This window comes from Siphateles boraxobius, unplaced genomic scaffold, assembly GCF_051911475.1.
Source record: "Siphateles boraxobius isolate OS27281-9 unplaced genomic scaffold, OSU_SipBor_1 22, whole genome shotgun sequence".
Classification (NCBI taxonomy): Eukaryota; Metazoa; Chordata; class Actinopteri; order Cypriniformes; family Leuciscidae; genus Siphateles; species Siphateles boraxobius.
The window spans coordinates 35,697,595-35,713,722 of NW_027508833.1; the positions used below are offsets into that span (position 1 = coordinate 35,697,595).

The 16,128-nt window shown below is 38.0% G+C and overlaps 2 protein-coding genes across 3 annotated transcripts; one reads left to right on the plus strand and one right to left on the minus strand.

The window, feature by feature from the left end:
• The first annotated feature begins 405 nt into the window (after positions 1 to 405).
• On the plus strand, positions 406 to 4,867 carry LOC143747281 (uncharacterized). The gene is made up of 3 exons (XM_077239952.1): positions 406 to 1,019; positions 1,168 to 1,219; positions 3,387 to 4,867. Exons 1-3 carry the CDS (start codon positions 666 to 668, stop codon positions 3,458 to 3,460), a joined length of 480 nt encoding a protein of 159 aa, XP_077096067.1. The 5' UTR covers positions 406 to 665; the 3' UTR covers positions 3,461 to 4,867.
• A 279-nt stretch (positions 4,868 to 5,146) lies between these two features.
• Positions 5,147 to 10,415, minus strand: klf11b (Kruppel like factor 11b). Of its 2 annotated transcripts, none has more exons than XM_077239936.1 (4): positions 10,209 to 10,415; positions 7,105 to 7,359; positions 5,919 to 6,699; positions 5,147 to 5,836 (listed from the first exon to the last, which is right to left on the minus strand). In XM_077239936.1, the coding sequence occupies exons 2-4, from the start codon at positions 7,348 to 7,350 to the stop codon at positions 5,541 to 5,543; spliced, it is 1,323 nt and encodes a 440-aa protein (XP_077096051.1). In that variant the 5' UTR covers positions 7,351 to 7,359; positions 10,209 to 10,415; the 3' UTR covers positions 5,147 to 5,540. The 2 variants fall into 2 exon arrangements, with proteins under 2 accessions (XP_077096051.1, XP_077096050.1); XM_077239935.1 differs by lacking the exon at positions 10,209 to 10,415 and adding an exon at positions 8,530 to 8,801.
• Between the last annotated feature and the right edge of the window lie 5,713 nt (positions 10,416 to 16,128).

Here is a 16,128-nt window from a genome sequence, read left to right on the forward strand (position 1 = left end):
ACTTGATTTATATCATATTAATTAAGCTGTTACATGCCCAAATACCACTGCAACTTTAAATACAAAATTATGTTTCACATCAAACTGAACACTGCAGTGAAGTCATGCAGTCATCTAGGGAATCATTTTAAAACATTTTAGACACTGCCTGTGGTGAATGCGTTAAACACCCATTTTGATATTGAAAATATATGTGTAATATAATAAAAACAACATTGTGTAAAGGAATAGGTCTAATACTAATTGCATCACTGTTTTAATGATTTTAAATGTTTGGGTATTTTTAGTCAAACAGCAATTCTTGTATTGTATCGTCACCCAGTTGTTCCAGTTCACTCACATGACAGATGGCAGAGGTGGACGCGACGCTTGCAGTTTGTAAACAAAGTATTTTATTGGTCAAATGAGTCCGACGTCATCCACAACTCTCACAGACACACGCGTCGCGTACTTGCAGCGCATACTTTTGCTGATTCTGAGAGGGTTCTAGTTTTTTGCCTAGCGTCACTGGTTGCAACGACTGGATTATTAAATCTAAGATAAAAATATATATATAAATTAGACTATTTGAGTAGCTGACTTTCGAATATGTCAAATAGTTTGTAGGCATTTGAGAGCATTGGGAAAGGGGCACAGCAAAAAGCAGGATAAAAAAAGTCGCACCTATGTCAGTGACAGAGGAAAACGTCTGTAGCAGCGGCAGTCACCGGAATGCAAGTCAGCTGTTTGGTCCCTCAAACAACAAACGCTTGTCTGTCAGAAGAAGAGCCCAGGGAGACAGTAACAGTGACGGGCAGGACTCAGAGTTTTCAGCCGAAGATCATGCGGTGGAGTTGGACAAAATTCTCGATGAGTGTGACACTCCTGATATAACACGAAGGACTTCCTATAAAATGCTAATATTTGGATCAGAGTTGTCTGGACTTTACTCTGCCAAAAGACAAGACAGCAACAACGTTTTTAAGGACAAAAATAAAGTTAACTCAGTGAACAAACCGACCTCAAACATTCATGAAAAGGTATGCTGCTGCAACTTTTTTTAGTTGAAGGCCTCCCCAGTTTGCAATAGGCCAATGACAACTAGAATCAACTATGAATTATTAATAGAAACAATTAAAGTCGGAATTAAGCACGGAATCCCTATCTATTTCCTTGCTTTCTGAATAGATCATGCCTCCAAAGGACCTGTTGAGCTGTACCAATATTGAGCAACAGTTTCGTAAGTGTTTTTCATTTATTATTGATCTGAACGTACATCATTTCCACTGAAAGAAGTCAGGTTGTGTCCAGTGCTATGTTTGGTTGAGAGTATTTGGCTTGTATATTAATCAAAATGTTAATGCTTAACAAAGAGGTTAAAAGAAAAATAATGTATTTTACTTAGAATTAGGTAAATGATTTTCAGCACAGCACCAGGTTAATAAAGGGGTTTTTCATTTTCAATAGACGTCCAAAGTCTTCAAATGATAAATTATATCGTAGTGCAATTTACGTGTTACCTTGACCAATCTTGTCAATTTGCTTCTCATTATGCTACAATCACCAAATATTGGATTCAATGTTTTTGTCAACTTCTTGTCTTTCAATCAGCACAGGTGTTTTATTTCTTTATGCACCTCAGTTTTTTTAAGTAAAAAAAAAAGTTAATTCTAGCTTCTTCATCTAAAAATGTGGCGCATAAGCTCAGATCAATGAAGCCTACAATCAGTCAGTTCCAAAAATAAATACAAAATCTGTGCTAGTTGATAAAAAGATTGAATAATGAAAGATTTATTTTTGTAGGACTGCTATTTTTAACTGGGAACAAATGTAACACATTAGTCCAATGTGATAACATTAGTATTTAAGTCTTTGGGGTCGCCGATCACGCCGGCGTGATCAAGTTACATGACCAGTTTAAGACGTTGAAGCATAAAAACAAAGTAATGTTGAGCGCTGCCGTCCACTTCTGTCGAAAGTGCTGGCTTGAAATTCTGTTACTTTTTGTTTTGTGTTGATAGACCAAGTAAAAACGGAGATATGATCATTTAAACTTTATATAAACAAATATTGACGCGTTCGTAAAAGAACGCCAGATGTGATGCGACAGGCGTTGCATTTATTCTAATAACATCGTCGGTTTTTGTCATAAAACAAAACGGAGAAAAATGTGTGAATCTGCTGACTCTGCTCTTCAGGCTGGACGTTTTAGGGAATGGAGGAGGAGCCAACTGAGCAAAGAAGCGAAATTGAAAGGCAGAGGATTTGCAGAGTTGATAAAGAGAGACACATTTACGGTTATATATATCATGTATAGAGAGATATTATTGCTAGTTTTTGGAAGAGTTTGAGTAGATTTTGAGAGTAGTTTAGGAGTAGTGTAGATAGTTTAGGTAGTTTAGGAGTAGTTTAGGTAGTTTAGGAGTAGATTTAGATAAACTGTTTTGAGGAGTGGCACAGAAAAAAAATTAAATTAAATAAAAAATACCTGATATTTGTTGTAAATAATTGTACGTATAGTTTGATTTTGTGTTAATTTTACCTTTTGTATGGTATATTTGCACTATTGAGGAACCCCTCTTACTCAAGGAATGAAAGCCCTGTAATGTAGCTATCTGTGTAATTGTACATGAAGTGTTTTGAAGAGTTTCTAAGCAAAAAAGTAAAGAAAAAACGCCTATTGCCACACCTCCTTTTTGTGATATATAGTTTCATTTTATCTCAATTTTTACATTTTTTTATTTTGTATTTGCACTATTTGGTAACCCTCATACTCTGGGAATGCAAGGCCTTAAATATAGCTCTCTGAATAATTGTGTGCACAACATTTTTTAAAAAGTGGCTGAGCTAAAAAGAAAGAAAAAAAGCCTATGGCTACACCACGCTTTTTTTGTAAATCATATTTTTTTTTTATATATAGCTTGATTATATCTGAATTGTGCCTGTATATGTTAACATTTACAACTTGTGTTTACATTTTAAACCTTTTAAAATGCTTCATTGAGCATGCTTGTGTTTTTTGTAGTAGAAAAGCTATCATTTTTCTATTCGGATTTTGTGTTTTTTGTGTGATTTTGGGTCCAGTATGTTGATACAGTACATCAAAGTGAAAAACTAATTGTCTGGTCATATAGGTGATGTTGTGCTGAAAAAAATAATACCAAACATTGGTATGGTAAACATTTGTTTATGTGGCAAAATTAAAAAAAAATAAAAGCACTCAAAAACGGCCAAAATAGCCCAAGACTCCGAAGGGTTAAGGGAAAATGAAAATCCTCTCAATGTCAAAGCGGCCGCAACACAACATGAAGGTTTATATGACAATCCTCTTTTTTATTTTTAGTGGTTTTCCTGAAAAGGAAAAGCCCCTGTATTGACTATGCAATCCTCTTTTGTATTCTTTTTAGAGGTTATGGAATTGGTGGTTGCTCATCTCTGGACTTGCCTGTCATGTATGATGCTTCAGAAGAGGACCTCATGAACACAATCGAGAGCGAGTTTAGTTAACGAACAGGATCTTCTGAGACAACTATGAAAAGAGAAAATGTTTGAGAAGGATTATTGATCACTAGTCACTACAAAGTATTGTGAATATTACATTACATTACTTTTTTTTTTTAAGGCATATATATGGCATATATATACTTTTTTTCAGATTACAGCTGATCAAATAAAAAAAAGGAATGGAATAAAACATGTACTTTCCTTTTGACATTTTGTTCATATAATATTATTATGTAAAGCAGCTTGCCTGGGAGAAAAACATATGGAGTGGATAATTTAGTTTAAAATTATTTAATTTTAAATGTGCTATATAAATAAATACAAACTTGAAACTTGAAACTTAATTCATTTTAGGTAACCTATTAGCAGCAACACCAGAAAAACGAAATGGACCCTGCATTTAATACATGTGATAGCCTACATATGATTTTTTGTTTTGGTCAACAATGAAAGCTGTCAATATTGTTTATATCTGTCGTGAAAATTCAGTGGATGGAGATGAAAATCTGTTGACAGCCACATCTTGTAGTCTCAAGATGTCATTCATTCAAGATATTTGTCGATATGTTTATATATTTTTTTTTTTTTTTTTGTGCAATTTGTAATTGTTATTTTCGCGTTGAGTGATAAGGAAAGCACCCAACCGGATAAACACATTCACAGAATGGAAGAGTAGCCTACGTATGGAGTCAATAGCCTATTTTAAACTACATTAAACTGCCTGGCCTTTGATAGCAGAAATTAAATAGCACATATGACGTGTTTATTTTTTTACCTTCTCAAAAACACACACCTTTCCGAGATGAAGAAAAAAAGACAACTCAATAAACCACACGGTATCGCTGTTGCTGCATTTTTGGACCGTTGGGGAAAGTCGGTCAGTAAGGCAGGAGGCGGGGCACCGTTCTGAAAGCTGATTGGTCGCGCCTCCCACACCTACAGTTAGTCTTGTAATCTGGTTGGCCATCGTTTAAACGCAGTAGTATACTGCATATTTTTTTTATTTAAATATGTTTTGACAGTGGTCTGAGCAGTAATTATAGGCATCCGGTCTCAATCTCTGTGGGAACATTAGTGTCACTGGAAAGCACACGATTTATTCCATGCCTGTGGTAAGCTTTAATGAACAAAACTTTTTGTTATTTCACAATGTCCCTTTCCAAAACTAATATAAGTGGTTTTTGCTCTTCGGAACAGAGTTTGGCAAAAGGAGAGGGCTTTTCGTCATAAAAGTACATAACTTACAAAAAACAGTATTTGTACCTTATAAGAGAAGGAACTAAGGTAATTTATCCAAACATGTCAACAGTCAACTTTATAATAAACTAATGATATATTGTTCGCTTAGAGTTTATTTTGAATAAAGAGCAACTTTGCTAACTTTTTACTGACTTAATGGCTACTGGCTGCGAACGAAATGAGTGTCAACTTGCTGCTGAAAAAAGGCCTATTAAAGGTGATGCATGAGACAAAATATCCTGTACACAGACCTCACGAATCCGACAGGAAGTGATGCATCATGTCAGCAATGTGAGAGTGGAAGATCTGTTATTGCCAAGAGCAGCGGGAAGCAGAACACTCCAAACCACATAGGAGTTGCTGAAGTTTTTCTGATGCCACAGATTTTTTTTAACCTTTAGGGCTTAAAAAAATCACAAAAACACAATCTTAATTGTTTATTAAAAAAGGGGTATTAAATAAAGATATTATATGATAATCACAGTGTAGATAATTATCCACATATAAATTTTTACATATCCTTTCTTCTAATTTTGTGTATTTAGCATATATCATATATTTCCATTAGATATGTACAAAAAAATACGAAGAAGAAAAAGTAAGAAATTTTAAGACAAACATAGTACAAAGACTGGCAAAAAGAGTGCATAAATCTTTTACACAATAGTAAACAAAATGTGCGAAATATGTGCAGCAAAGAAGACAGGGGTCCAGTGCATAATAAAGTTTTTGCCCATGAGAGAATCGGCAGCCTTGCCCTCATAACATGAGTCCCTGCATAACAATGGTGAGGGTTTAGAGTTCAGTCTCCATCAAAGTCAGTTTGAAGCTGGCAGCAACATGCTGACCGATAGTGCTGTGCCAGTGGGCAAGGCCTTGGCAGCGGTGATCTTGTTGAGGTTCCGCACCTCTGTTTGCCAGGATGGGATCTTCTTGGTGGTCATGTGTCGCCGTGCGTGCTTGGTGAGGTGGTCGCTGCGCATAAACCTTCGGTCACACACCGGGCAGACAAACTTCTTTTCGCCAGTGTGCGTTCGCCGATGCCGAGAGAGCTCGTCAGAGCGAGCAAATTTCTTATCGCAGCCTTCCCAGTTGCAGCTAAAAGGTTTCTCTCCTGGAAGGCAGAACAAGACATGTTAGATGACCTGCTTGACCTCGCCTTTAGAAGTTGAGGCTACATAATGATCATTATTTACCTGTGTGGGTTCTGAGATGAGCCTTTAGGTGAGAACTTTTAAAATAGGTCTTCTGACAACCAAGGAAATTGCAGACATAGTTGCGCCTGCGGGAAAAGTCGACCTGCGTGATGCTGCTCTGCCCCGAGGGCATGTAAACAGGCGCGGGAGCCAGAGGCAGGAGCTTGGTGTTGCCTAGAGTCATAACAGTCTGTTGGCACTGTGGAGCCGAAGACACGGGTGACTGGGGCATCACGAACATCACCGTCCCCTGAGGCACCGGAGAGCCCATCAGGAGCGGCTGTGGTAAGATAGACTTCACCCCAGGGCAGGGCTTCTGAATAAACGTCGCTGAGATGACTCCAGGTTGGGCCACCGGGAACATCTGGCATATGATAGGTGGACTAGAGGTTGGGGGCGGTGGTTGAGGAGATGATGTAATAAAGCACTTATCCTTAGAAAGAAGTCTGCTGCTGTTTTGGCATGGCGGCGTGGTGTCGGTCTGGGGTTGGCAGGACAGGGTGGGTGATGATGATGATGATGATGAAGGACCAGTCTTTTGTGGAATGTTCTGATACAGGGAGCTGTCGGCCGTGTGCCGTATTACGCTGGTTGCCATGGCTCTGCAAGGCAGGGGTGTGGTCTTTTCTGTGGGGTCCTGAGTGATGGAGGCCATGGTGGGGCATGCAGATCTCGGGCTGGGGAGGCTGGGACAGGACCGGGTAAGTGGTGAGGGGGAGGCTGGCACTGATGTGGTGTTGGAGGTCTCAGTAAAGCTGGGGCTGTGTGGTGGGGTCATGCACTGCAAGGAGAGAAGACCATCAGAGTTAAGAAGTGTCCGGTATATCAAGGCCATATCAGTTATCAGATTTTTTATCTGTATCGATATTGTATATTTAATTGTGCATTCTCTTTTCCCCTATTTTTACATTTAGATTACATTTGTTGTCTTGTAATGCTCACTTAAAGTTAACCTTTAAAACACTAACAATTTAAAAAAAATAATTTAGCAGTAAATAATTTAACACTGATAAATGTAATCTTGATTTTTAAGGAGTGCAAACAAATCATGATCTGATAAGAGCTTTGTGCTACGCTGTGCGGCGCCTGAGGTTCCCTGATGTGAATTTTGACAAATTAAACGGAGCATGAAGTGTACATATTTGACCTGATAGCAGATCATTTCAACGAAAGAAGACTCGCTTACCAGTGAAGAGAGCGAGATGAAGTCCCTCGGGGTCTCCGGTGGTTCGGGGGGCAGGAAAGAATCGCAGGAGTCTGAAGCTGGTGTGAGAGGGCGAGGTTTGAAGGTGTTGGGTTTTGGAGACATCTGACTCCAGAAGCTCATGTAGACCAGAGCTTCAGCAGCCTCAAGATCATTGTATTCCAGAACACTGCAAGAAGAGTGCTCACTGTGCTTTTTCCCTTCCAGAAAATCCTCACAGTAGTCCATCCGAGCTCCCTGAGAACCACAAGAAAACAACAAAACTAATGTAAGGTAATGTGTTAAAGATGAAGGAAAACCCTCTGGTTGTTTTGACACATACAGCTCAGCTGCTGGGTGGATCTGAATGAGTCTTTCTCAGTCTTTATCTATTGATGGATCCAAAAGCAGTATGACAGTTTAACAGAGGAGCCCTTTTTAATGCAGCCCATCTGCAGGGACTCTCTATCACTAGGGCTGAAGTCAACTCCCACTGCCAAATAAAGCCAAAACAATGACGTGCTCACAAGCTGGCCATGTGAAATGGCTGTGAGCAAAACTTAAACCTCCCTGATAGTCACGGGAGCAGTGCCAGAGGCCAGAAAACTTTGACTGAAAGCCTCTCCCAGCCAATGCTCTTCAGAGAAATAACACCATTAGTAAGCAGCATGCACGTTTTTTTGTTTTGTTTAAGCAGTGTCAATAAGGTTCTGCACACATGATTGACTTCTGTACAATCTGCATATAGTGTGCAGTATAGTTATCTCAACCAGCCTCACTGCTTTACATAATACAATGCACTGGTGGGATATTAAGTGGGTTGCAAAAGACCACTTCTCTTTTGCATTTTTCTAAGTTTAAATGAGAATCGTGATATACACACTTACCAAATATAATATTTAAATTTTAATAAATATAACACTAGAAATCCACTGTCAAAATAAAATAACAAAACAAACTAAGGAAAAACATGATAAAAGTGTCTGTGTGTTTGTGAGAGAGGGAGTGAGTGAGTGAGTGCATACACACACATTTAAAAAAATAAAGGCAAGACGAGAGAATTAAGATACAAAATTGCGCACAATGATTACTTTAGGGTTAAATGAGGCCAACGGGAATAACGGTGCCCACTGAAACTGAATGTAGACCGTATTGTTTACTATAACACGGCCAGTCAACTTGAAGACGGCTACATGTTTTCAGAACTTTACAATGTTTTACATTGTAAAATTTCGTGACGATAAGTAAAAACAGTGACAATGTAACATTAAGTAACGTTAAGAGCTGACGTCATTCGCCTCAGTTCCATTACCAGTTAAACACAATCAGCAATGACCAGTCAGTGTCAGTAAATCACAAGCAACTATTTAAAAAAAAAAGTGTATTACATAAACATAAATGCTATATAACGAAATATTCCGATCTTACCCCACATAATTCTTCCATGTTAGAAAACTGGCGTGTTGACATCTATTCAAACGTATGAAAAAATATTAAATGAAAAGTAGAGCAGAACAAAGACATGGAGCTGCTCCGCCCGTTCAGTGACGCGACTCACACCGGAATTCAGTTCGCTCTTACCAGCAGCTGAGTAAAACAAGCCTCCGAAAAAAAGAGAAAACAAAATTCACAACAGTCTGGCGGGTGGCAACACGCCACCAATGAAAAACAAATGTGTGTGAGACCTTGGCCAATGGTGTGAAGGCCGGCGCGTGATCAGTGCGTGATAGGCGTGCGATTGGAGGAACAGGGGTGCGTGGCTGCAGATGGGCGTGTGGAGGGAGTCAACAGTGTCGCTGTAAACTCGCTGAACTAAGAGAGGACGGAACTGGGCGAAAGGTCGCAGCCTTTAAGAGCCGTTTAATAGTAAAACATGTTTGTGCATTTATGGTCAGCTTAAACAGGTAACGGCTAAACACACAGCATGAGGAGCCAAATTAGCTTAGCAGGCACGGAGAAACAAAAACAATAGTCCTACTAACAACCACGTTTATTAATAACATTAACGTTTTATTGGTAACACTTTACAATAAGGTTCCATTTGTAACATTATTGTAAAATCAGTGAACAAGAACTAACAATGACAAATGCTTCTAAAGCATTTTTACATTTTAGGTCATTTTAATTCCAACATTCACTAACACATGAAGCTGTTTCTGTTAATGATCTTATGAACAATTGTCTTTTTATTAAATATTTGTTTAAAAAAGGTTAATAAATAGGCTACTGTAACATATTTACGGATTGCTAATTTATAGTTTACATAATGCATTACCTAACGTTGACTAATTAGCATTGTTATTCAACAATCCTTATTGTAACATGTTACCATTTAATTTAATAACATTAAATAAATGGTTTTAATGCAAACATGACTAATGATTATGGAGTGATGACAAATTGGGATTAGTGGTTTAACCATCAAGTAAGAATTGAAATGCTTTCCTTGCACAGTGAATACAATTATATTCTATAGTGTGTCATTTTTAATAATATTTTTTAACACAAAATAAAAAAAATTCAAAATCAAAAGCTTAAGGTTACTTTAAAATGAGCAACATTACTTTTGACACAGAGTTTGTAGGGGGTTCTCTTTGTTTTATGGTTTCTGTTTTGACAACAAAATAGCTTACTGCCCTTTTAATGCGTTTTTTATTGTTGTTTTTATTTCTGCTCTCCAGATTGCCTTTTCAACGTATTTTTGAAAAATAAATAAATAAATAATATCCAAACATGACTGCACACAAATGTGAATGCAAAAATGTGACAGTGAATTTCCATACTTTCCAGATGTAAATAAATAAATACATAAAAAAATAACATTTTATAGAAATGTTAGTCTTTGCAAAAAATATCAATATTTTGAATGTTTTAATCTAAAATATTTCAACTTAGGCTATATTATGAACACGATTTTATTATTTTCCAGGCCTGAAATTTTACAATTGTTCCCTGTAGTATATAGATCCTGCAATGTAATAAATTGTGAAAACACTTCAGAACAGAATGATTATAGTCGTTATAGTTTACTCCATATGTAATGCACCTCGTTCAAATCTGGAAAAGCAATTATTACGATACTGTGCTAGTACAATAAACATTCTTACCTCAATCTCTGGTCTGATCTGAACCCATTTAATGACCTTTAAAAAAACAATAATTATTGGAGTTGTAAGGTGGATGTAACCATCTTTGTTTATAAAAATGTGTCTAAAATCCTTTTATCTAGCTTGAATTCATACGAGTTTTAGTCACACCCCCTCTGAGAGGATGGGATTACACTAACTCCTCATTTGTCTGCCTTTTAAAGTAGTGACATTTAAGTGAGTCAATGTTCAACGAAGTCATCCTGGAAAATGTCAGGATGTTCTGTTCACAGTTCCTGCAGGTGATAGATGATGCTGTAAACGTGCCATAGATGAGGATATTCTTTGAAAGAAAAATCTGTTCAGGGAATATCTTTTTTAGTCCCTGCTAGAAATACACACTGATACTGAGACAGCCAAGCTTGTTATCTCGACCTTAAAGGACAATTCCAGCCAAAAATGAACCTAGGGGTAAATAACACATGGGTACCGAGTCGACCGTTCTCTGCATGATAATCGAATGTAGGCAGTTTTATCTTTAGTTTTAGTTTGACCACAGATGAGCTTGTAACGCTAGAAAATAAAAAAGCTATAAAAATAAAAATCGCTAGTTAATACCACTAGCAAGGCTCAAAATAGCCCCACACTAACACGGGATCGTAATTAGGGTCTCCACCTGCAAACCGAAGCATTGAGAAATTTGTAAGTGAAAAGAGAGTTTAATAAGGAGATACTTTATAAAGACAGTACACCTCGCGTATATAAGCAGGAGCCAGCAGAACGCCGTGCTACGTCCTGGTCGATAGTCACAGTTCAGCTCACATAGCACGACACGGCTAAGATGGTAATGTCATCATGCTTAACATGTTTAAACGTATTAAGATATATTAAGATAAAAAGAATTTTAAAAGTATTGTTGTCATAAACTACTAATTACAGCTTATTAGTAGTTAATAAGGTAGTTAAGTTTCGGTATTGGGTAGAATTACGGGATGTAGAATATGGTAATGCAGAATAAGGCATTAATATGTGGTTTATAAGTACTAATAAACAGTCAATATTCTAGTAATATGCATGTCGTCTAGGATGTAGGTGACATGTCAGTTTGTCTGCCGGTGGGCACTCAGGAAAGCAGGAGGTCAGAGACAGCAGAATGCATCACGTAAGCTCAGACGGTCTGTGCTGTGACCGATTGTGTTCTGCCAACCGCAGGACGGCGAGTGGTGTGTGGGATGTGTAGGAGTTATGTGAGGACTGAGAGGCATGCTTGTGATATAAGTGAGCCACACTGAGAGAGAAAGGAAGGAAACTAGAGGAAAGGTTATGCTATTCACTTCCACCCATTCCCACTAGTCCCAATCCTCCCAGCACCCGACACCAGTTCTCACATAACGGCTTCAGTCCAGAGAAGAGTGGGATCAGTTATTTTTAACTGAGGTGTTAAACATACTACTGTGCTTGAGGTGTTGTTGTATTATGCACACAATCTGGTCTCTTGTTTGTGTAACGTTCAATATTCGGCATGTGTTTAATAGGCCTATATTTTTCTATATTCCATATTTCTCTTATTTAGATCTGAAGACATCAGCAGCAGTCATTTAAAAGGTATTGGGCACATGTATTGTATTGTATTGTATTGTCTGTGTGTGTGTGTGTGTGTGTGTGTGTGTGTGTGTGTGTGTGTGTGTGTGTGTGTGTGTGTGTGTGTGTGTGTGTGTGTGTGTGTGTGTGTGTGTGTGTGTGTGTGTGTGTGTGTGTGTGTGTGTGTTTTGGCAGCACAGGCAGTTCAGAGGTACGTAGAACTCAACAACAGGCTGATCAACAGAAACTCTTCACTTGCTTCACTATAGTGGGTGTGAATCTGGGTGAAAGGGCAACATTTGGGACTGAACGTCAGTTTTGTTTCAGAACAGATCCTGCAATGTGGTATGAGGCTGAGTGGCACATTTGTCAAAGTCATCTGGTCTGCCATCAGTAGTGACTCATATGTAACTTAGATGGTTGAGATGATGCAAATTATGCTTAAGATTACATTGACTTCACATTATACAAATTATAATATGGACAACATTAAAGCATAATATTTTTTTTAATTATGGAAATGTTTTAAGCTGTGTTTGTAAGATGTGTCCCATCCAGGCTATACCGATCATCTGTCGCATGGTTCGTCACTGTACTTTCCAGTATTTTCCAGTGCTAGATATGTCAGTTATGAGTAAAGTGTTTTTTAGTTTAAATGATTCTAATCTTCAGAAAGCCCAAACATTTGGTATTGTTTCTGTTGTCAGTTGATTTCTTCGTGATTTCTTTGGTGTTTAAGAACAGCATTATCTTAAATGGATCACAGACATGTGCATTTATGATTTGTTTTTTTGTGAGATCCACTCATAAAGATCTGCCCTATCATTGTGCACAGAAGTTATACAAATCATAAAAAGTCAATTTAATCTGTAAAGACAATGTAAGACTATGTAAGACTAAGGCATATGCAACCAAAATAGATGGACAAAGTAGGCTATGTAATTTCACATAAAATAGCTCGTGAGACACATTCAAATGTACCTTTATCATACAATTTGGATATGCCTGAGCATACTGAACTCACAAACATTTTCATAATGACACTTAAAAAGTGGTGTATTTTATACGTTTATATAAATGACCAAATTTACCTGTTCAGAATTTTTGGGATTTTTTTATTGCACGTTCAATCACAAAGTAAGTGAAGTTTAAGAACCATTTTGGGGATTGATTCAGCATTTGAATCAATTCCCTTGTGCACAAAAGTTCATAAAATATACATGGTATATACGCACTGTGATGGATTTTGAATAGATAAGATAGTAAACTGTCTTTTAGAACTAATCATGTTTCTGACTCTAAAAATCTTTAGATTATCTAAGCTTATGATAAACTTTTACCTGATTTCCCCTTTGGGTCTAATATTATGACTAATTCTTACCTGACTTCCTCTTTTAGGCGTCCCTACATTTGATCAAAATTTACTGTTCGAAACTAGTGAAAACTCATGACTTTGGTTGTGTGAGTGTAAAAATAACAAATATGGGAAATGAAACTATCTAACCTTGAAACCTTTTGGTTACCTAGTAACAAGAGGGCTTGTCTATGAAGAACCAATTAAATTGTGGGGAAATTACGTAATATTTCATGTCATTTTGCCATACCCCTATTCTATAAAAACTGTCGTACGTGTTTACTGGTGAGATTCTCAATGGAATTTGTCTGAGATCCTCCGGCTGTGCTTAAAGCTTCTTCTTGGGAGGGATTCTCTGAGAAATGCTTGAGATCCTCCCGCCGTGATTAAAGCATGTTTGAAGGCATTGTCTGAAGTCTGTCGGTTATTATTGCTGCTCAGCAAGTTAGGGTTAGTAGGCTCAGCCGCCATTGATGTGTAGATGCGCTAGAGTATAGAATTAGCACCCAGCCGACGTCTATGTGTAGACATGCTAGAGTATAGAATTAGCACCCAGACGACATCTATGTGCAGATGTGCTAGAGTATAGAATTAGCACAATTAGCAAAAATGACTAAATGTAAATGTAGCACCCAGACGACATCTATGTGTAGATGTGCCAGAGTATAGAATTAGCACCCAGACGACATCTATGTGTAGACGTGCTAGGGTATAGGGTTAGACTCGGCCAATGTCGACTGTAGACGCGCTAAAGTATAAATATTATAGGACGTAGTTAGATTTAGGGATACATCTACTTCAATTTAATGCCTCCCTAAGTCATGTGTCCTGCCGCCGGGCCTACCCCAACCGTAGTAGTGAACTATAAATAACACACATTTATTTCCGATAAGTTTTCAAGAATATAGGTCAAGACGAGCAATGCAGTGTATGTTTTACCAGTTCTCTCAGACACAAAAGGTGTAGTTCAAGTCTACAGCAATAGGGCTTGAAAACTGTTGGCCCTTACCCTGTCGATCAATTGTCAGAGCGAGTGGGCGAGAGAAGGGTGTGTCTGTGCAGTGAAGTACTGAGGTAATCCAGTAAAATTGTGCTGACTCAGAGAGGCGATGTCACAGCTGCGAATTGGGCCATTATGAATCTAGATTGTTTCTCCACATTGCCTTTGTTTTCTTTGGCCATTTTTAGCCATTAACACAAAGCAAGGGGTTTAGAGCTGATATGTCGCGTTTCAAGAAAAGAGTAACCATTGACAAGAATGGGGAAAGGAATAAAACCGGATCTGTGGAGAGATTCTGGTTCCTTCCCCTAATAACTTTGTCACAGCATGTGATTTTTTTGCAGGCCTTTCAGCATTTTACCAACTTGAGAACAAACAAGTGCTGTTATTGGAAATGGATTAGGACAAGAATGTTAACATAATGGGAGTTTCTGTGTGCGCACAGACACACACAGGAATAACAGGTTACTTAATATCCTTCCTGACCTATATTTTAACATTTTAAGTGTGTCAAACTTTCCACAGGTATAAACTCATTATATAACTCATTAGGCTACCTTTTTCTCTTAAAGCTATAGTACATCACAAATAATACCAACTATTATGACAACAACAAACGTGTAAAACGCTATCTTTATGGATTTATTCAGCTTTGTCAGCTCTAAAAAGGCCTTGCACTTATGTAAATGCTATAAAAAAAGCACTTATCCTTCTTAAATTTATTATTGAGGAGTAAGTGCAAGGATGAAGCTGAATCCATTGCGTTAGGTGAAGTTAATATTATAAGGTTGCATAAGGACAGAAAGGGTTCAAGGAAAACTGTAGAGTGTGGAAGAACCTAAAGCAGATGGCTCAACGTATTGTTTTGACGCTAGATTTCCTCGGGTTAAAACTATCCAGGGGTGCATTTCCTGCTGCTTAACTACCATATGATAAAGCGTTGAAGAAGGTAGTCACCTAGACTGTTTCCCGAAACCAGATTGTCGCAAATTTGTCGTTTAATCAACCACGTTGGTTAATAATGTCACGCAGGTGGTGGAGTAACAACTTCATAGTAATCCTTTTTGAGATCTTTTCTTTTCCAGAATTTTTGCTATAAATTGCAGACATGGCATCTGAGGACTAAATAAAAAAAATTCTCAGTTATTTAGCTTTATTTACATATTCAATCATAGGCTTCTTCTTTCGTACCAGAGCACGTACGCACTCTTCAAAAAAGAAAAATATAAATGTTATATAAAAGTAAAACAATGATCTAATAAATATAAATGGATTACAACATACAAATACATTTAAATGGAATATAAAAATAAATATAAGTTGTACTGTATATAAATGTAAAAATAAAACGTAATATATACATATATCTGAAAGTGGCCTGTGGTATTTGGCACCAATACATTAGCCACAGATCCTTTAATTCCTGCAAGTTGCGAGGTGGGGCCTCCATAGATTTTGTTAGTCCAGCACGTCCTATGCCAAGGCAACACCTTGAACTCTTTGATTTATTCCTCAAATGAATCATGAACTTTTTTTTCAGTGTGGTAGGGTGCATTATACTGCTGAAAGAGGCCACTGCCATCAGGGAACACCATTGCGATGCAGGGCTGTACGTGGTCTGCAACAATCTTTAGGTAGGTGGCACGTGTCAAAGTAACATCCACATGAATGCCAAGACCCAAGGTTTCCTAGCAGAACATTGGCCAGAGCATCACACTGCATCTGCCGGCTTGTCGTCTTCCCACAGTGCACAGTCCAACTGCTGCCATCTCTTCCTCAGATAAACGACACTCACGCACCCGGCCATGCACCTGATCTGAAAGAAAATGTGATACCTCAGATCAGGCAACCTTCTTCCATTGCTCCATGGTCCAGTTCTGAATCCGATTCTCGCATGCCCATTGTAGACACTTTCGGCGATGGACAAGAGGCATCATGCGCACTCGGACCGGTCTGTGGCTACGCAGCCCCATTCACAGCAAACTGTGATGCACTGTGTTCTGACA